Below are 21649 nucleotides of genomic sequence, written 5' to 3' on the forward strand. Positions count from 1 at the left end.
AAGAACAACAGAAAATTTTAAAGCATATGAAAAAAACCAGATGATATGGATAACCCAAACCCAAACACCCAAATCAAAAGATCAGAGGAGACACAGTACTTGGAGCAATTAATCAAAGAACTAAAGACAAACAATGGGAGCATGGCACAGGATATAAAAGACATGAAGAAGAGCATGGCACAGGATATAAAGGACATGAAGAAGACCCTAGAACAGCATAAAGAAGAAATTGCAAGAGTAAATTAAAAAAAAAGATGATCTTATGGAAATAAAAGAAACTGTTGACCAAATTAAAAAGATTCTGGATACTCATACTACAAGACTAGTAGAAGCTGAACAACGGATCAGCGACCTCGAGAACCATGGAATGGAAAATGAAAGAACAAAAGAAAGAATGGGAAAAAAATTGAAAAAATTGAAATGGACCTCCGGGACATGATAGATAAAATAAAATGTCCAAATATAAGACTCTTTGGTGTCCCAGAAGGGGAAGAGAAGGGTAAAGGTCTAGAAAGTGTATTCAAAGAAATTGTTGGGGAAAACTTCCCAAATCTTCTACACAATATAAATACACAAAGCATAAATGCCCAGCAAACTTCAAATAGAATAAATTCAAATAAACCCACTCCAAGACGTATTCTGATCAGACTCTCAAATTCTGAAGAGAAGGAGCAAGTTCTGAAAGCAGCAAGAGAAAAGCAATTCACCACATACAAAGGAAACAACATAAGACTAAGCAGTGACTAGTCAGTGGCCACCATGGAGGCAAGAAGGCAGTGGCATGACATATTTAAGATTCTGAGAGAGAAAAATTTCCAACCAAGAATACTTTATCCAGCAAAGCTCTCCTTCAAATTTGAGGAAGAGCTTAAATTTTTCACAGACAAACAAATGCTGAGAGATTTTGCTAATAAAAGACCTGCCCTACTTCAGATACTAAAAGGAGCCCTACAGACAGAGAAACAAAGGAAGGAGAGAGAGACATGGAGAAAGATTCAGTACTAAAGAGATTCAATATTGGTTCAATAAAGGACAGTAAGAGAGAGAGGGGGAAAAATATATCTGACAAACATAAACCAAGGATAGGATGGCTGATTCAAGAAATGCCTTCACAGTAATAACATTGAATGTAAATGGATTAAACTCCCCAACGAAAAGATATAGATTGGCAGAATGGATCCAAAAATATGAACCATCAATATGCTGCATGCAAGAGACTCATCTTAGACACAGGGACACAAAGAAATTGAAAGTGAAAGGATGGAAAAAATATTTCATGCCAGCTACAGCCAAAAGAAAGCAGGAGTAGCAATATTAATCTCAGATAAAATAGACTTTAAATGCAAGGATGTTATGAGAGACAAAGAAGGCCACTACATACTAATAAAAGGGGCAATTCAATAAGAAGAAATAACAATCATAAATGTTTATACACCCAATCATGGTGCCACAAGATACATGAGACAAACACTGGCAAAACTAAAGGAAGCAATGGACGTTTCCACATTAATTATGGGAGACTTCAACACATCACTCTCTCCTATAGATAGATCAACCAGACAGAAGACCAGTAAAGAAACTGAAAACCTAAACAATCGGATAAATGAATTGGATTTAACAGACATATATAGAACATCACATCCCAAATCACCAGGATACACATTCTTCTCTAGGGATCATGGAACTTTCTCCAGAATAGACCATATCCTGGGACATAAAACAAGCCTCAATAAATTTAAAAAATTGAAATTATTCAAAGCACATTCTCTGACCACAATGGAATACAATTAGAAGTCAATAACCATCAGAGACTGAGAAAATTCACAAACACCTAGAGGTTAAACAACACACTCCTAAAATAAATGGTTTATAATGTAGAATGTAGGGGAACTAGTGATAGAGAGCAATTAATGGAGGGGGAACAATAACCCAATAAGAACAGATAAGCTATCATGGGTAAATTTAACGTTCTGGGAATGCCCAGGAATGACTATGGTTTGTTAATTTCTGATAGGTATGGTAGGAACAAGTTCACAGAAATGTTGCTATATGAGGTTATTTTCTTGAGGTAGAATAGGAACACCTTGGAAGCAAAGTAGTTATTTTAAGTTAGTTGTCTTTTTCTTACTCCTTTGTTATGGTTTGTTTGAAATGTTTTTTTACTGTATATCTTTTTAAAAATTTTTTTTCTGATATAGTTAATTTAAAAAAAGAGTTAAGAGTTAATGACAATCAATGCAATACATGATATTGGAGTGGATCTAAGAATGGAGGAGAAAAGCTCAAAGGGAGCATAAGGAAAAATTGGAATATAGAATTTAAGCTTTATATCCATATTAATTTTCTTGAATTAACTGCAGTTAAATTAATGACATAAGTGAATATCCTTGTTCTAGGAAATGTACATGAAGTGTTATGAGTTCAAGGAGTATGATTTATGCAACCTGCTCTCAAATGTTCAGAAGATGATAAATGGGTAGATAGATAATTGATAGAACAATAAATATAATTCAAAGAAAGAGAGAGGGAGGAGAAAGGGAGGGAGAGATGAAGGAAAGGAGGAAGGAAGGAAGGAAGGAAGAAAGGAAGGAAGGAAGGAAGGAAGGAAAGAGAAAGAAAGGTACTGCAAAGGTAGCAAAATGTAAAATTGGAAGATACGGATATCTGGGGGTGGGGGGGGTGCTGGAGTTCTCCGTATGGGGTTTGTATTGCATTTGTTAACTGTCCTATATGTTTGAAGTTATTTCAAAATAAAAATTTTAAAAAAATACAGAATAGCTATAAAATGTGTCATCTTGCTAATAAAAAATGCTAAAAGATAATCTCTTCCTTTAACATTGTGTAAGTTTAAGGTTGGTTTTATATCTGAAATTCATTTATGAATTTCTGAGATTCATAGTCTTTCTTAATCACTACAGGGCATTGAATTAGAATATACTATAAAATATGTAGAGAGAAACTTAGTGGGTTATGTAGTTTGACTATACCCTGTTACTGATTTGACTGATTTTGACCTTTCTTAGCTTCCTGCATGTAAATTGTGAACAAATATTTTGCTACCTCTTGAAAGAACAAATAGACTTTATTTCCCACTGACTCTCATCAAAGGGAAATTTGACTTCCATGATTCAATGCGACTTTAAACAAAGAGAAAACTGCCAAAGCATGTTTTATTTACAAAAATAACTTGTTTCATTTAAGATATCATTTTATAAAACAGAAACCAACTGTGAGCCCAGATGAGAAACATTAGACTGTCTTAGGGGAAACACACACACATGCTTGCACACACACAGAAAAAACAGACTAAAATTTACTGCACATGTATCACTGATCTTCATTTTCTCATATGATTCACATGACTCCAGCTTTTTGGAAAAAAGTTCTTTTCTTCTTGTATGTTGAAGTAAGGGTGATTATTTATGTACTAGTGTTTCTTCAGAATTGTGGCAAAGTTACCATTTAGGTTTACCAGATGTTCCAAAGTATTGACAGGCTCAGAGCCAGGATGCTGTTTCTGGACAAAGATCTGGTTGATTATTAAAGAGTTGGTAATATAATCAGAATGCTTTGAGGTGGGAAAAAGAATAATGTGGGGGAAAAAATACATGTTTTTAAAGAATGATGTTGAAATAACCAGTGTCAACTCCTCTTTGCTATTGTCTGTAAGGATCCACACCATGTGTGAAAACTCATTGACAAGGTCAATTCGAAGTAATTCAAAACAGAAACTACACAGCCATTGAGAAAGTTTTTTTATTATTATTATTATAATAATTCTGACAAAAATCCCTGAGCTTTCAGCTTTAAATCTTCTGCAAATCGTTTTCTACCCCCATATTTATGTTAAGTAGTCAATTCAATGAAAACAAATAGTTAAATATAAATAGGAGCTCCTTTATTAAGGAGTTTGCGATGTGTGAATTTCTTAGACATATAATGCCTTCCTCCCCTTTCTCTTTTGGAACTTAGAATTTTCACATATAACAAAAGCCCAGAAGTGTCATTCATTAAGGGATTCAATCTGAGTCAATGAGACATCAGATTTATTGATTACTCTTAAAAGTTCTAGGCACACAGTTACCTAAGTGCACCATGAGGAAATCCCTCTTCCAGGTCTGTGCTAACCCCTTGGAGGCAAGTTCTGTGAGCAGCCAGATTCTTTCCCACCTTTCATCTGGTTTAATAGTGGGCAGATTGTTTCCCTTCCTAGTAGCACAACTTCTTTTGACTACACAGGGTATGCATGAAAAATATATAAGGTTACACAATCCAAAAAATTTCAAGACACTACTTAATTCTTTGACAGAACACTAGACTCCATGGCTCTAAGTTGCCTGCAAAACCTGAAAGATATTATCCAACAATCCCCCTCTTCTGGAAAATTAAATATAACTGTACCAGAGGTTCCACTTTTACTGGGGGAAAAAAGGTTCATATGAATCAAGGAAGCACTAGTTTTTCTAGAGAGACATGTTATTTTACATGAAAAGTCTATTCCAGTTCCCTGGAATTGTATGTTTGGGAATAGCTAGATCAGAAGACTAGAGCTCTCTTGGAGCTCCGTTGGACTCACTGTGCCACTCTAGAGAGAGCAAATGAGTCATAGTCTCCATAAATGTGGTTTGCATTTTATGGTGCCCTGTTAACTTGCTTTAAATACTGATTGATGGGTCCTCTGACAAACATACAGAAATGTGATCCAAACAGTAAGAACTTGTTCTGATTACCAAATTGAGAGACAATGGAACAGTGACATTTGTGATTTATTGTTGTGTTTTATTTCCTGGCACTCACTTTAGTGATGAGGTGATCTTTGTTTATATGAATTATGAGAACAATCCTTTCCCATGGATGTTTAAGAGTATGTTTATTTTTGTACAATAACTTCAATGTTGTGAGTTCAGCTAGGCTTACTACGCTGTGCAGTGTTGTTGAAAGTTTATATTACAGACTGTTTTTTTTTTAAATCATGGAATAAAAAAAGGCAAAAAAATAAATCTAGGTTGTTTTTCTATTTCTTCACCATATTTTCAAAATGTAAAGTTGATATTTAGGAAGGCAAAATAGCAGAAGGTAATGAGCACAGCCTGTGAGACCAGACCTGGTTCAAATCCTGGCTTTGCCACTTATTAGATGTTTGATAATAGGCCAGGTATTGAACATTTCCAAGCTTCAGTTTCTGCCACATGGAAGCTATCTTGGGAAACAAATGCAGGTACAGCAGGCAGATAGGGTGCCTCAATAAATGTTATTACAGTAGTAATTATTATTTTCTGTTTATAAGTAAAGATACAGGATGTATAGCCTTTGATTGAGTCAATATTGATTTTTAAGTTCTTATCTGCATACTAATCAGAATAATTTCATTCAACCATTTTTGTTTTAACCAGGACTTCACTCACCAAGAAGTGGGATTCTATTTTCACATGTTGGATGAAATTACTGAAGTTTTGGCTGAGGTTAAATATAAAAGCTCAGCCCTCAAATGCTCATTTAAATGAATAGACACTGCAGATTTCTCCATATTAGAATTGCCAGACTTTGCAAATAAAAATACAGGGTGCCCAGTTAAAATTTGAATTTCAGATAAACAAGGAATAGTTTTGTTTTTTTTCTTCAAATATGGGCATGTCCCAAATATTGCATGGAACATAACTATACTTCAAAATTATTCATTGTATATTTGAAATTCAAATTTAACTGGGCATTCTGTATTTTATCTGGCAGCCACACTTCATATCATTATTAAGAAAATAACCATGAGTAGTGTGAGGAAAGAAGGGTTTGTCTTTAGGAGACTTTAGCAAAAACAGGAATTCATTTCCTGTAAATGATTGAAAATGCTTAAATGTCCTACATTTATTAATCAAAAATTAGCAATCACTTTTTGTTCAAGGAAAGATGAAAATATGATGAAAAATGTAAAGAGGTTTACAAAAAAATGGTTACAGAAAATGGACCCTTAGCAGAATAATTTTTTTCACCTGAAACAGGAAAGAAAAACTTTCATTTTAGAATCTGCCTCTTTGAAGAACTTCAGATCATTCTAGTTGTAAAATTTGTATGGGAGAATGAAAGTAAAGCCTTTTCTACTAATGTTAATGGATAATCATTTCTTTTGAAGTTGTACACTTGGAGGTCTTCATATCAAGAAACATGTTCCAGTTGGCTAGAGGCAATTACTACCCACTTTTAAAAACATAATTCAGCACATGAGAACATTTTATAACAAATCTCTGGTTAAATAAGTATAACAATCAGTTCTAGTCAGTTGTAAGAAATAATAAACTTTAAATTCAATGTTTGGATGGGAAACAGGCAAAAATAGATACAAAAATTTCACTGTACAAATATTAGAGCTCTGAATGGAAGCTTCCAGTTTTTTAATTATTGCTAAGACGTTGAGCTAATGTATATCTCTTTTCTGCAAATGTTTATTTGTTTCTCATGTACAAAACTTAATGGCTTGGGAGCTGAATTTTAAGAATATAAAATATATCTTCTGTCCCCAGTGAATTCAAGTACTGGAAATAAAATAAACAAACAACCTTTAAAAGAAGCAGAACACAATCTCTTTTTGCCTAACATACATACAGTAGGATCCAAGGTCTTAACCCTAAAATAGACCAGGCTTTATTAAGTCGGAAGTTTTGTCTAATTTTTTGGGCAAGTTCTTAGAATTGCTAATGGTAGTGGCAAACTCTAGAAGGTAATTTTTTATATCTTGTGACAAGATTGTCTAGGAATGCAATCCATAGCTATAGACCTGAGTCTATACTTCACATTTTATTTTCCTTTTAAAATAAAAATCATAGACGTAATGCAATTCCATGTTCTCGTGCTTTCTGTGCTGATATATTTTCTCACAGAATTATGGGCCTTCTGGGTCCTACTTTATCTCTCTCTCTACCACAACTTCCCATGTACAGAGAAAAAAAAATTTCCAGCTTTCTTCCTAAACTAATAGCAATTATCATGACTCTATTTTCTAAGTATTTATTTTTTATCTCGGAAAGGACAGATTCAGGTGTAAAGTACACATTTGAAACACATGGTATTCACAATTGGAAGATGTCACTTCTGCCGAAATCTCTGGAGAAAAACTTTATTTGTAGATGTTTACAATTTAGAATTTTTGCTGTTTGGATTTTGAAGCAGCTCACAGATAAAACAGAAACATATCATAATAGTTTACTGAGCATGAGAGCGGTACATTTTACCTACACTGTTCAGTGAACACCAACTGATCAAGTAGCTATTGGAGAAACTGAGGCACAGAGAATAAATGACAAATGCAAGCAATGGAAACAAGCTTTATTTCACTCTAATGCCTATCACTGATGATTTTCAATCACCCTTTCTCACTAATAAGTAAAGAGATGGTATGTGACTTTAATATATACCAGAAATTCTTGCATCACTTTAAAATTCACTTACTTTCCTCTGTTAAATAAGGATAAGGTACTTTACAATAATGCAAGGATTAATTGCTAATTTCATTAATATAATAAGCATATGAGCTTAAAATAAAAGTGTGCTGAATGAAAAGGAAGAGATAACATAGTTCTAGACATTTAAAATCAGTCAGGAGAATGACAATATAGAAAATAAAACTAACCTAGAGGTACTATGTGACCAATATAATAAACTGAAGCAGTATTTACCAAAAGGACTTGTTTTATTACTTCTTTGAAAAATACCATCATTCTTAAGATTTCTTATGGTTTCTTCTATATCATAAACAATTATTAAACCATGGATCTTTGAAAACAATTGGTACCTTATAAAAGAGCTCTACAAATGTTACTAAATTGCATTAAAACTATATTTTAATATGTGCTTGCATTTTATGCATATAAACATGTAACACATTTAATATATTATTTACAATAAAATATAATAATTGAACTATATTGTGATACATTGGTATCAATTACTGGTAAAAGCAATGTAAATATTTGAGAAATCACAATAAATGCACTTCACTGAAAGTCTAGGACAGAATTTAACATGGGAAATATGCAAAGGCAGTATTATATCTCCCATATCAATGTCAAATTCCATAGATATATTATGTTTTAAATGTAAATATTTAGAACAAATAAATTTGCATGATTCTATTTATTCATATATATTTGTATATTATTGGTTTATTTTAAAGATACTTATTTAAGTTCAATTGTAACAAACAATTTTTGGCAAAAGGTATCAGGCAATGGATATCTCATATTATACAGGGAATAATCTATTTTGCAAAGTTGTAAACACCATGTGAAGAGAACAAGATAGGCTCACTTGAAAAATTTTAATTAGATTTTTTTTAAATATGCATGAAAATATATTGGACTAAATGCTAACACATGGAATACAAGGTTTCCAAATGTTAATTTAGTTAACTTCCTTTTAGTAACTATGCACACACATACTACTTTTCTAAGCTGTAAAATAGTAAATTATAAGATGTATGTATAGAGCTATGAGGACATCTTGAGGTCATTCTAGAAATATACATGATTTTATTCTTACACAGAGCCCACACACATTTTATGATTTTAAAAATAGATCTTTCTACTTCCAATGTAAATTTTGTGAATTTTTTTCCTTCAGGAAAACAAAAAGGCAAAGTTTTCCAAGAGCGTTTTGAGTCACTTAAAAGCATTTTTTCTCTCTCTCTCTTCCATGCACAGATACACATGCAAAGTCTAAAAAGAAGCTGTTTTTGCTGAATGATAGGTAAAATTTTAAAACAAGCATACTACTGTACAGTTTCAGCAAAACTATCTTAAATACTTTTCCATGGTACTAAAAACAGAAGCTCCCCCCAAACATTAGTGCAATGCATTCTATTACTCTGCTGTACACCCATACTCCTCTCTTACTTCCAGAAAAATAGAAACAATAATGAATATGAAGTCTCGAGTGCCCAATGTCTGTCTTTTCCTATGCACTTCGATTTAAAGCTGGACTTGCAGGACCATTGGCAGAACATTCTGGTCCCTCAGTGCCACTCGTGGGTTCAGAAACTTGAGCCTCTTTATTTCCTTCATTGATCTCATCTAGGGCACCACAGGAACTAACACAATTAGCACCTGGATTTGATTTGTCCACTTCATTATCAAATTCAATTTTATCTTCTTGATTGCTGTATTTCTTTACTTGTCCATTCTGGGCAGGGTAGGTGCTGGCAATGATGTCATATAGGAACTGGTATTGTTCCTAGTAAAGGAAAGAAGCAAGAAAGGACATGAACCAATTTTATGTGACTAATTTTATATCAGATGAAAATTAACAAGAACTAATCCCTTATTTGCAGAAGTCCTGGATGACAGAAAGCTATTCTGATTACATTCTCACATAAAGAACATTCTAAATGGCTTAGCCTCCTTAAAATTCTAAAGGACTGAGCGTAAGGTACTATTAAAATCTACCTTCTAGTAACACCAAATTGGTGTTTATATCCTTCACATGCCATGTGGTTTCTGATTTCCATGCCTTACTGATAATGTCTCTGCTTTAATGCTTATCCTCTTTGCTAATGCCTGCACATCATTAAACTTGATCCCCATAGGTGAATTTAAGTAAGCTCATTCATGTTCTCATAGTTTCTGTCATTTCACTTACTACATTGTTTAATAATTATCTAGCTCCCCCACACTAAACAGTGAGCCCCTTGATGGCAAGAGTACATGGTAGGCACTCAATATAATTTTTAAAATCAATATATGTAAGGTCAATGTCATATACAATTACAAGCTGCATATATTTTTGTGAGTAATTAAGTTTATATTGTGAATAATTACTAATTTTCAGAATATCATCTATGGCTCCTACCACTTATAGAGGACACAGGATAGATTAGTTACAAAAACACCACACTCATTATCCTCCCTGTATCCACACATCTTTGCTCTGTGACTTTGCAACCCCTTTCAACAAGAGGTGGAGTTTATTTCTCAAGCCCTTGAATGTGGGCTACACTTGTTACTTGTTTGGTTAATAGAATGCAGAGGAAGCCATGCTATGCCAATTCCAAGCCTCAACCTCAAGAGGTCTTGCATATTTTCCTCCTTCCTCTTGGAACACTTCCACCTATATGTGGCTAAGCCTGGGCTAGCCTTCTGGATGTAGAGAGACACATGGTCTACTGGCGCCTGTTGCCAGCCAAGTGCCCTTCCCCCCACCCCCAACTGGCAGCTGATGTCCCCAATGGACCTATAAGCTGATGGCAGACATTTGAGTGAACCTGGTCATATGAGAACAGTGGAACCATCCAGCTATGCAGCCAACCAACAGATTATAGATTTATTTTTTAAGCCACAACTTGTTGGGGTGTTTTGTTACAAAGCAACACTGATTGATGTATGATTAAAGGTAGAGAAATTAAGAAATTCATTAGCATTTAAAGAAGTTAAGATGTATTCTTCATTAACTGCCCCACACAACAAATTGCTGACAAACTCTAACTGGGTCTCTTATTGGTGTTATAATTCAATGTGAATTATCATGTAAAAATGGAAGAAAGAAAAAAGAATAGAAAAAATAGAAGCAAGGGGAAGAGGGAGAGGGACAGGTAGGAGTGGGGAAGGACAGGAAGGAAGCAAGTCAAAATAAAATCCAGAACTATTAAAAGCAACAATTTTTATACTTACAAATGAAGAAACCATTCCTGGCCTTGCTTTGCGTAGAGATTTTACCACCTGAAAAACATCTACCACCTCCTCTGTTTCTGCACTTTCCAAGAGATTTAACAAAGCACAAAATACTCCTGTTTGTTGAGATCCATCTCTACAAAAGGAGAAAAAAAAAAAGGAACAAAAATAATTTTACATTTTATGGAGAGAGGGAAATTTGAATAAAAATTGAGAGAGAATATATTTCCCATTTCATGTTTTCCATAATTATTTTTTTCCAATATCTTAAGTGAAATTATTTCTACTAAATGCATATTTTGACAAACATTTTCAACTCAGGAATATAATAATCCTATAGTTTAAGAAATGTTTGCAGACATTGGAAATATACTTTCTTCTGTATAGTACTTTACATTTTTAATGCATTTTTATTTACATCTGAAGTTATTAGCACAAATATCATAGTTCCAACTTGATAGATGAGGAAATTAAGACTTTGGGAATATAATGACATGGCTAGAAATTGATGGAATTAGAAATATTAGACCTCACATTTTGCAAATTACTAGAACCAAGTGCTTTTTCTCTTTCATTCTTCAGCCTCCCTACTGCTTTTAATAAACATTTCCATTTCTGCATCAGTAGGAAAGTGCTATCTGGTGTAATTAAAAAGAGGTCAAACAAATTATTTCTCAAGCTATGGAAGGTACAAAATATTATAATAAAGATTCTATTTAAAGAATAGTTATCAATAAGACATTTTATTTACTGTATAAAGTAAACAAACATATATTAGGTACTCAACTATATCCTAAGAAAACACATGTGGTTTTAAAGCCTAAACCTCTCATCATCAGCTTTTTTTTTAATTTACAAACATTTCATTTTTGAAAACTCAAGCAAATGCTGAAAATTAGTCTTTCTCTAAGAACTTGATTCTAGTATATGTAATTCCAATAACAACGAGGTTTTCTCAAAAATCCAAAAGGATTTTGCTATATTTACATTTCTCATTTCACTTTAATATTTTTTCATTTCTCATTTGCTTTAATATTTTTTCAAGTAATTATTTTATATTATATACCCTTCCTACAATATCTCTTATTTAAGGTAGATATTCATGCATCCATCACAGATGAAGTTAAGGGTCTGCATAACAGAAACAATAAAATCAGGTATTATTATTTATATTATTAAAATCATTGCCTTTGAGTCAGTTTAGAAAATCAAATCTTGAGTTTCAAATCAAAGTTGCTAAGCATCGAGATTTCAGTTAATATGTAACTTAAGATATGTTTCTTAATGGCAAGCTTTCAGTCCTCTCCATTCTTTAACACCTAATAGAGTGGATCAATGCTTATGAGTATATATTAAATATAATATTAAACAACTTATCTTTTCATGTATCCTTCTATTCATTCATTTAATCATTCTGGACCTATTATATTCCAGGTCTAACGTCAGGCACTTGGAAATCAAAGATGGCATGATATTGGGTGTTACATAACTCACAGACTATAAATTATTGTACCATGATATAATGATTTAGTAATAATTATGCTGTGAGAGCATAAATGAGAGAGTGAGTGATGCCATAAGAGTTTGTCATGCTGGCCATGCGTGTTATATATCAAGATAACTAGAATTTAAGAGAAAGTACAAACCCAGAAGTCAAGCATTACAATGTTTTTTAGAGCATATCCTCACCCACCTGCAGTGAATGAGGAGAGGCACACTCTTGTGGTACTTATTCCCTTCAGCAGAAATCTTCTTGGGAAGTTTTTGTTTGAGGCTTTGAATCATAGAGATTATTTCTTGGGGTTTTGCAGGAAGTTCTTCCACACTCCAGGTGTTATACTGATACTGGTAAACAGTTCGAGGATCTTTCCTCTAAAATCAGAAGTGAAAGGAGTATTAACTTGAGTGAAATCATCCACTTTATAATCTGATAATCCTATTTTCGTCATAATTACATTTATTTAAATAATGTAAATTTTTATTCTGAAACATTATATAGATAATTGCTTTGATTTCATGAAGTATTTCATCGTAGTTTTGCTCCCAGGCCAATTACATAAAAGATATATGCTCCTGAAATTGTTTATATACCTTGGAATGTCTCAGTTCAAATACACGGATCGTATAAGCCGCAGATTTGTTTGTGTCTTTCAGATCAACTTCTACATCTCCATATGTTTGCTTTCCTTCTCCCCAGTACTGAGCACAGATTTCCTAGATAAGAAAAAACATGGTTCAATGACTTTTACATAAGTTTTCAGCTTGGTATTTAAAATATTCAGAATTATCTCTCTCTCTGTTTCTCTATCTTGTTCTCTCATATTTCTCCCTCCTTCTCTCCTTCCTTTCCATCCTTGCTTTCTATTAAATGGAAACTATTAATTGCCTTCTAAAATTGAAACCTGCCCACAAAAAAATCCATAATCAATTTTAAGTTTGTTAGAGACCTATTCTTATGAAAGTAAAAGGAATCTGGGAATACCAAGATTGCCAGGAACTGGCAGTAACAGTTGTCTACCTTCATGGAGGTTGTTGGGATTTACCCCTCCCTTCCCATACCCTTATTATCACACCTTTCAAAATGTATCGCTTGTGCTGATGTCTGTCAGGCCCTTCCACTAACTCAGGTCCCACTGACATTCCATTGGTCCTCAAGGAAAGAGATTGTGTCTTTTAGAGTTTTGTCTCTGTATCTTAATGGCCAACATCATCAAGCAGCTCTACATAAGTTGACTGATTGTCTGAACAAAGGGTCAGATTGACGAGTAGGTTAACCACACAAGTGTTTCCTCCCCCTGCAAACTATTCTTCACACTTGCTGACACTGATAGGCATCCCTGCCCACACTACCACTCTACTTCCTGGATTTCACAATCTAGGGATGAAAGGAAAGATTGCTGGAATTCCATGCTGGAAATCTGAACACATATTCCTTTAAAAAGGTGAAAAAACGTAAAAACAAAAAACAGCTTTCTATGTGCAAAGGTAGGAGAACGTAACTAAGAGAGAGGGAGAGACAGTTACAAAGAAACATCATAAACTTTATAACTTATTGTGCACTTATAAGGGTATCCATTGAATAAGCTTTAACATGTCAGGTACTATGTAAGGTGCTGAAATTATGTAAAATCTACAACCAAGGAAATTTAATACCAACAAAAGTTATTAAGGAAAGGATCAAATAGTTGCCACGGGCATGAAGTTAGAGATCAAATTAGATCTTAAGATCACCCTCCAACTATAGAATTTTATGACAATAAATATTAAATTAGCATAAAGAAAGAATTATTTCAGAAATTTTGTCTTACTAGAAGAAGGGGATCAAATGAACAGAGAGGGTATATTCAGGTACATGGAATGTCAGTAAATAAAGAGTCAGTGATGAGAATGCAAGTTGTGTGTGAAGACTAAGTCAGTTAGCCTATTTGTCCAGCACTGAAACTGTGTAAACCAGAAAAATAGGAGGAAAATGGAAAGATATATAAGGGTCTGCTTACTGAAGGTCTTCAATATCAGAGTAAAGATTTTTTTTTTTAATCTCAAAGAAAAAAAGAGAAAACATAGCAGTTGTTTGCTGTTACTAGCAAGGGATGACACTAGAAGTGTTATGTCTCAGATAACCTGTGAGCAGTGTACAGGACTAGAGAGGAGAACCCAGGAGACACTACCAGAAACAAAACAAGACATGACGGAGGCCAGCACTTTGGTGAAGGCAGTAAGAATGAATAAATGGAATTGTGTGACAGAGATACCAGGAAACTTTGATGTAAATATCAAGGGAGTAATCCAAGGATGGAGAATAATATTTTATGACAGAAAGACTTTTTGAAAAGATTCTCAAAAGTACAAACCTGGTCTCCATTCGTCAACTCTGACAGCATAACAATAACTTTTACTTTTCTTTGGAATATCATCTGCCAAAAGTCATTAATGGTCTCTTTCAATGGTCCCTGAGCAGCAATCATTACTTCAGGTTTCCAGTAACTCTTTAAAAACAAATAATAAAGGATTCTGTTACTACTCCTAACTGAAGAGAGAGCAGTGGATACTTAAAATAACCATTTGAAAATATAGCCACCTAGTTTGATATCAATGGCATTGCTTAAAATATTAAGATTCTTAGGTCCAAGAAACAATGTGATGTAAATATATAAAACACTTATTCAGTTGATAATTCTTAGCTTAAAAGATGCCATCAAGATTAGAAAATATTAACTTGCAAAACTAATAAGCTCCTTTCAAAAATTTTACCTTTTTCTTTATAAAGCTTTACTATAATGTAAAAAGTATTTTAGTATAATGCCAAATTGCCTAAGCATTTCAAACTATTTTCATCATGCATGTCCATACATTATTATCATAGTTAATTAAACATCAAATAATTAAGCTAACATTCTAAGTGCTTTAGGAAGATTTTGAAAAGAAAAAGATCTAATGTATTATATATGCAATAAGTATTCACTAAATGACTGAAGATTCCATGTTTGAATTCTCAGTTTATTTTTTTTTAAAGGCAAAATGTATGTGACACAGAATCACTTAATAATTCAGAAAACCTGAATGAAAACGTTTTAACTAAACAAAGTTTAAATATACAAATTTGGATCTGCCTACAATTTGGATGTCTAAGTACAAACGACTTCAAATACTTGTATTTAGTGAAATTTTGTTATTTTCAAATTAATGTGGTTTGAGTAATATTTGTCATAAAAATGTAATCAATACCATTGTCTTACTTTTATTAATTCATGGGGTTTTAAAATCTTTAATTCTTTTCAGAAGTTAAACTATAATATTAAAAATCAAGTGAAACTTTTGATAGTCAGTCAAAATATAGACATGGCCAAGGTCATCATTCTTTTATAAACTGCTTAATGAATAAGCCATGAGAGCCTTGATATATATTCAAAAAGGTTAGGTCCTTGATCTTGGAAATTTAAGTACTTACCATTATAAAAGATGCATTGATGTATTTGCTTGTTTCTTCTGTATCACTGTCATCATCTGACGTTTCATCTGAATCATGCTCACTCTCTTTGCTCATTTCTAGTTCATATTTAAGTTGCACTCTGTTAAAGTCATCTATATAAAAAAAATTAGTAGTAAGTCTTATTTTGAAATATCAAATCTCTGCTCAATTTCTACTTAAAAATTAGAAAATAAGTAATTTAGGAGTGACATATGGTTTGTATAGACTTATTGAACTACATGGAATGGACCCAACATAAAATTCAGTAGTTTGATTAATAAATTACAAAAAAAAATTCTAAGGAAAAGAAGTCCTCTATAAAGATCGAAAAACAAAATATGGACCATAATTTATGTTAAACAACCATTAGATGTCAATGACATTCCATACAATTGTTCAACCGTTTATGGTCAATCATGATTTACACACACATTTTAGCTTTCCATGGAATATCACCTTTCTACTTAATATAAGTTAAAAAAAATTCTTAGCTTAGTTTTTGCTTCTCAGTTATATCCTATAAACACTAATCTATTTAATCTTAATTAAATAGATACCTCAGATAAATTATTATTTAGTCCAGAAGATTATTTAGTACATAATTTCCCACCATTTCTCAATTTCTTTAAGTTATAATAACCAGTCAAATGATTTAATCAATTAAATCGATTAACCACCATTATCAATTCCATGTTTTAAACCATATTCATAAGGAATTCTGCAGACATTAACTAGATTTGATTTGGTTGTCTAATTTATTGGCTTAGCTTATATTTTCTCCATGCTAACTTTAGTATATGCAACTAAATAAATTACAGTTGTATCAGATGTGGTCCTGTCAACATGCTTAAATAATATGATTCAAGTCTTCAAAACTGCACATATTTTGATCTATTAAATTTCAATGACTGACTGTCAGTTTACAGAGAACTTTCCACCCACCTTCAACCTCTTGGATATAAGAGAAAAGGAGAAAGCATAAATAGAACAAAAGCACATAATTTTTGCTATTTGGCAATTGTCCTAGAGTAAAAATAAGAGACAACTGCTAAAGGGTTAAACACTTTTTTTCTCCAAACTATAGAAGTTTCACTTCTTTGATAACTCATTTCTGTAATAATTAGCAGAAAGAAAACACTGAATACAGTCTACCTATGACTCTAAGTCCTTTGTAACTGCTTGGGGTTCAAAATATTTGCTATAAACTAAAATTATTTAAATAGCCTTTTAATTACTTCTCTGCTGTCTAGCAACTATTGAAAACTTGCTTCCAATATCTTTAAGTTTCTCAATCTCACATTAAACAAGTTCTAAAGAGAGCTTAACCTTATCTGATGCAAAAAAGTAAAATAAAATAGATTACATACATGGAATGACATTAGAATTCCTGTTTTTATTTTTGTTTTCTTCTTGATTTCCAACATGTTGGGTCCTCCAGCTCCGATATGAAGGAAGTCTCTGAGGAAAAATTAATAAAAGAGAATATCCTTAAAGAAAAAAATTTAATATTGACAATCTGTTACTGTGACATAAGATGCTTGTTAAAGAAAAATATTTTGTCAAGTTTTATGAGTTTTGTGTCCACTCCCTATAGGTCACAATTTTAACATTTGCTTCTGAATTGTTCCTTATAATGGCTCAGTCATTCAGTAATTTTGACATGGTGATTTTGAACTAAAAATACATATTTATATAACAGAATATGCTTCCTACTTCAGAGTTGCTGGATACCAAAATTATAAAGTTTATTTTTTGCATAAGTTGAATCACTATACAGATGTTAATTACCATATTGCAAAAAGAAATGGAAATTATTTTCAATTATCAGAAATAAACTCTCCAGACACAGCATTTACAGAAGATGCAGCACAAGCTAAGAGTAATTGATACTTAGCTTGAGCCTTCCAGAATGTTTTATTTTCTAACTCATAGTAGCTAATCAGTCAGCAAGATCTATCCTTTCTACTTGTGAAGCTCTCGAATCCTTTTACTTTTCTTTGTTCCTACTCAGTCCAGTCCACCTTCATTTCTCACTTAAAAATCAACAACTTCTTTACTGGGCTCTCTGTCTTCAATCTTGCTTGCTCAAATCCTTCCAAAACACAAATGAGAGCATGTACCACCCAGACTCTTCAGCAGCTTCCATCAACCTTAGGAAGCAGTCAAACTCCTTATTATAGCACAAAAGGCCCTTGAGGATAAGCCCGTGACCGCCTTCCCAGCCTCATCCCCCGCTAGGCTCCTCCACAAACACCTGCTTCAGCCAAACCATGATCCTCAAATCTTAGAAGGGGTCAAGCTGTCCATTAACTCTTGGCAGTCTCACATGTGTTTTTTATTCTGCCTGGATGACTCTTTCTCCTTTTTGTCATTCTGCTAACTTCTACTTATCCCTTTAGGTATCAGTTAAATGTCGGTTTCTTCTGGAAGACCTCCCTGCTAGCAGTCCTCCTTTCCTGCTGTTCCTACATAAATATTTGTCATATGGATGAATAACCTAAACCAAGACAGCTCATCATGTACAATTCAGTAACACTGAATGTATATGATCTAAATTTGGAAACATGGTGTCCACTGTAACTTCAATATGGTGCCCTCTTTCAATCCCCATTTATTGCTGTGTAATGAATGGACATATCATCACTGAATACAAGGCCATTTGAACACCTTGTGTTCCCATGAGAATGGTCAATCAGTAGTCCCCACCCTCGAGCCAATACCCAGGATAGGAAGTGAATTCATGACTCACTTACAACTAAGATCTGATGAATTTTTCATGCCTCAATTCCTGATTGTTTCACTTGCCACCTAAAGTCTAAACTTCCCAGCGCATCCTCATGGCCCTATTTCTTTTATTATTAAAACTCAGGCTCTTACATCTAAAAATCTATCAATGCCTTCCTCTCTGCCTTCTCGTGCTCATGATCTGTCACCAGCAACTCCCATCTATCCTCCTTCTCTTCTCCAAAGAGTCCCTTTACATTTTATGCCCCAATTGAAACCTTTCAGAATATCACCAAAGACCTTGTAGCCCATTTAAGAAATGCTGGCTTCCCTCCTTATATCCCATTTACCTCAAAACTTGAAGAAAATAACTATTTGCATCCTGTTTCTACTCACAGACCATTTCTACCCATTTGTCCTTCAAAATCCCAACTACTTTGATTTTCCATCCATCACTCTATGTCACCTTCTATATCCCTGCGTTCAGTTGAAGGTAGCAGGTACTGATTTCTGAATGGATCACTCACCCTCATTGAGTTTTAAACTTAGTTACTGGAGGGTTCTTCTCCTCGAGGTCTGCCATCATTCTTGGGTACTTCAACATTAACAAGAAGGATCTATCCAACACCCCAGATGGATCTATCCAACACACCAATCTCTTAATTTCTTAGCTTCTCTGCCTCCTATGAATTTTCTTTCCACTCCTCAGCCATCCACTCTCACCATTCTACCTTTGTAGGTTTTGTTCCTAAAAATTGCATCACCTTAAAAATCATGATTTCCACCACCCGTTATTGACACGTACCTCCTATTCTCCCCAGTCATGTATTTTAGTCCCTTCAATATAACAATGTGAAATTCTATCAAAATCTCCAAAATGTTGTCCTTACTTCCTCCATGTGTCTCGTGTCCTTCATGTGACCATTTAATTCTTTTTTGCAAACCACATTAATCATTCATTTCCAAATATCCTCAACTCCTTTAACTCTTAATTTCAAAAAGTTACTTTTCAGAATCCTAGATGGATTTAACCCAACTATCTGAATATACAGCATCGACCCCCAAAGAGTTTAATGTTGCTGTAGAAAACAATACAGCCAACTGACTTGTCCCTTTTTAAATTCATGACCATATATTTTAAATGATCAAACAACATGGTCACTAGGCACTTCATTGCCCTACTTAATCTCCTCCTCCTCAACACTCAACTGATGCTCTTGCCTCATATTTTCTTGAGATGTAAAAGGTAATCAGGCAAGAACTGCTTCAACTTCCCTTCACCAAATCTACCAACCAGCCTTCTTCTCTACCCTCATTTTCTGTTTTCCTTTCTTTCACTGCTTCTATCAGGGTTATAGCCACTATCTTTGTTGGACCCACTCTCTCATGCCTTCTCCCATGTCCACTTGTAAATCACTTTGACCTTTGTGCCTAGAATTTTACTTGGTACAGAGCAGAGACACAATCATAGTTCTTCAATGTAAGAATTTACTATTTTAGTGACTATACATCTGAATGTTTAAATTAATGCATCTCCAAACAGCATATGTGTATATGTGGTCTAATAGTGTTAGCGTATTGTACATGGTTAATTTATCAGTAAAAAGAGCAAGAAAACAACAATAAAAATACCCCTCTTTTAAGACTACCTTGTGCCTGCTAGTCCTTCTGATATAGTACAGCTATTCTGGTGAATTCTCTGATTTGGTGATTGCCTGCTCTGCCCTCCCACCTCAGCCACACATTGATCCTAAATATTAATCAATTCCGTATCTGATTAAAAGCACATTCCTGGTCTCCTTGTAATTAACCAGTTTGGCAATTTACAGAATGGCTCAGTAAAATGGAAATCATAAGTGGACAAGAAAATATACAAGGAATTTTTTAACAATAAGCAATTTGGGAATAGCTATGCCAGCTCTCAGAAATCACAGGGCACTACATCCTAGGTTAGCAGTCTGAGGAATTGGTTAGGCACACTTATTAATCCTTCAGTTTCTTTCTATCAGCTCCAGCCAGTACAACTTCCTAAGCAGTCATAAACTCCTCTAATTATTTCCTTTGCAAACTGAAACCAGATGCAGTTTTTAATGGTAAGATATTGCATTGCCTTTGGCAGGCCAATTTTGTGGCTACATACTATTATTTCTACACTTTATTTTATACCAGCTTAATGAGGAATAGTTAAAACTGCTGGCTGTAGAATCAGATTTCTGGGTTCAAACAGTCTCCTGCATAGCAGTTGTGTAATTTCAGGCATTCTTCTTAAACTCTGTGTGTCTTACTTTCCTCATCTGTGCTTTGTTGGATTATGGTAAGGCCCAAACACAGGAATTATGTCAACTGCTTAGCAAAGCACCTGTAATGTAGACAAGCACCGAATAAAAATTAGCTGTTATGTTATTATTGTTATCTCTATTTTTACCTGGAATTCAGCCTCTAGTGGAGATGGCTCACTGGGAGGATCTCTTTTCTTCAAGTTATATAGATATGGATGCAATTCAGGCAAGCTTACTTCTGTTTCCCCAAACTGATTGTATTCCACCAAAGCCTGATGGATCAAGATGTACTGTGCCTACAGTTTCAAGAAAAAACACAGATAATTAACTGAAAACTTATAGTCCTATAAAACAGATTTAAATGAAATATGAATGCTCATAATTTTGTTTATATTGGGATAATGTATACTAAAGCAAATTGACATCTGTAATATGCAAATGCTCTGGAAGTTGACTCTCACAGTGCTCTGGAATATGAGGAAATTCCATTTTCAGGCATTTTTTTCCCAGAAAAAAAATAGCTGGTTAAATAGATTAGGCATCTCCTGTATATTGCATAGTTCACAACTTTCTCCTAAAAATTAGAATAATATATCTGATTTCTTCCTTCAATGACTATTATTGTATTGATAACTCATATTACTGATTTATAAAACTATAATACATTTCACAGCATATCTTAGAGGGAGAAAAGCAAGTTGATACTCCACAGAATATATTTTTTAAAATAGTTTTCTAGATTTGTTTAAACACAGAAAATTATTTTTTTAAAAAAGAATATAGCAAACTTGAATTTAGCAACTCCAAACCTTTTATCATGTTTGTATCTGGTATTTTTTAAAGAAACAACATATTTCAGACAAAGGTCAAGTTTGTTTAACTACAACTTCTTGCCCCTTCTCCCCCTTCTAAATCCTTCTAGAAGAAATCACTAACATAGGCTTGGCTATATCCTTCCACTCTATTTTATTTTTCTGCAAGGAAATAGTTTTTTTTTATTCTGGTAAAATCCATTTTTATATTTC

General features: G+C 33.6%; 1 protein-coding gene across 4 annotated transcripts in view; it reads right to left on the reverse strand.

The window, feature by feature from the left end:
- Positions 1 to 7092: 7092 nt before the first annotated feature.
- Positions 7093 to 21649, reverse strand: part of PTPRC (protein tyrosine phosphatase receptor type C) — a 118589-nt gene continuing 104032 nt past the window's right edge. For all 4 annotated transcript variants that reach the window (XM_037825094.1, XM_037825093.1, XM_037825092.1 and 1 more), the window contains 8 exons: positions 20771 to 20920; positions 16989 to 17079; positions 15601 to 15734; positions 14504 to 14638; positions 12744 to 12866; positions 12346 to 12524; positions 10653 to 10788; positions 7093 to 9219 (listed from right to left, as the gene is read on the reverse strand). In XM_037825094.1, the coding sequence (XP_037681022.1) occupies positions 8944 to 9219; positions 10653 to 10788; positions 12346 to 12524; positions 12744 to 12866; positions 14504 to 14638; positions 15601 to 15734; positions 16989 to 17079; positions 20771 to 20920 (1224 nt within the window). In that variant the 3' untranslated portion in view covers positions 7093 to 8943. The remainder of the gene's footprint in view (positions 9220 to 10652; positions 10789 to 12345; positions 12525 to 12743; positions 12867 to 14503; positions 14639 to 15600; positions 15735 to 16988; positions 17080 to 20770; positions 20921 to 21649) is intronic.

This window comes from Choloepus didactylus, chromosome 2 (genome assembly GCF_015220235.1).
Source record: "Choloepus didactylus isolate mChoDid1 chromosome 2, mChoDid1.pri, whole genome shotgun sequence".
Lineage (NCBI taxonomy): Eukaryota > Metazoa > Chordata > Mammalia > Pilosa > Megalonychidae > Choloepus > Choloepus didactylus.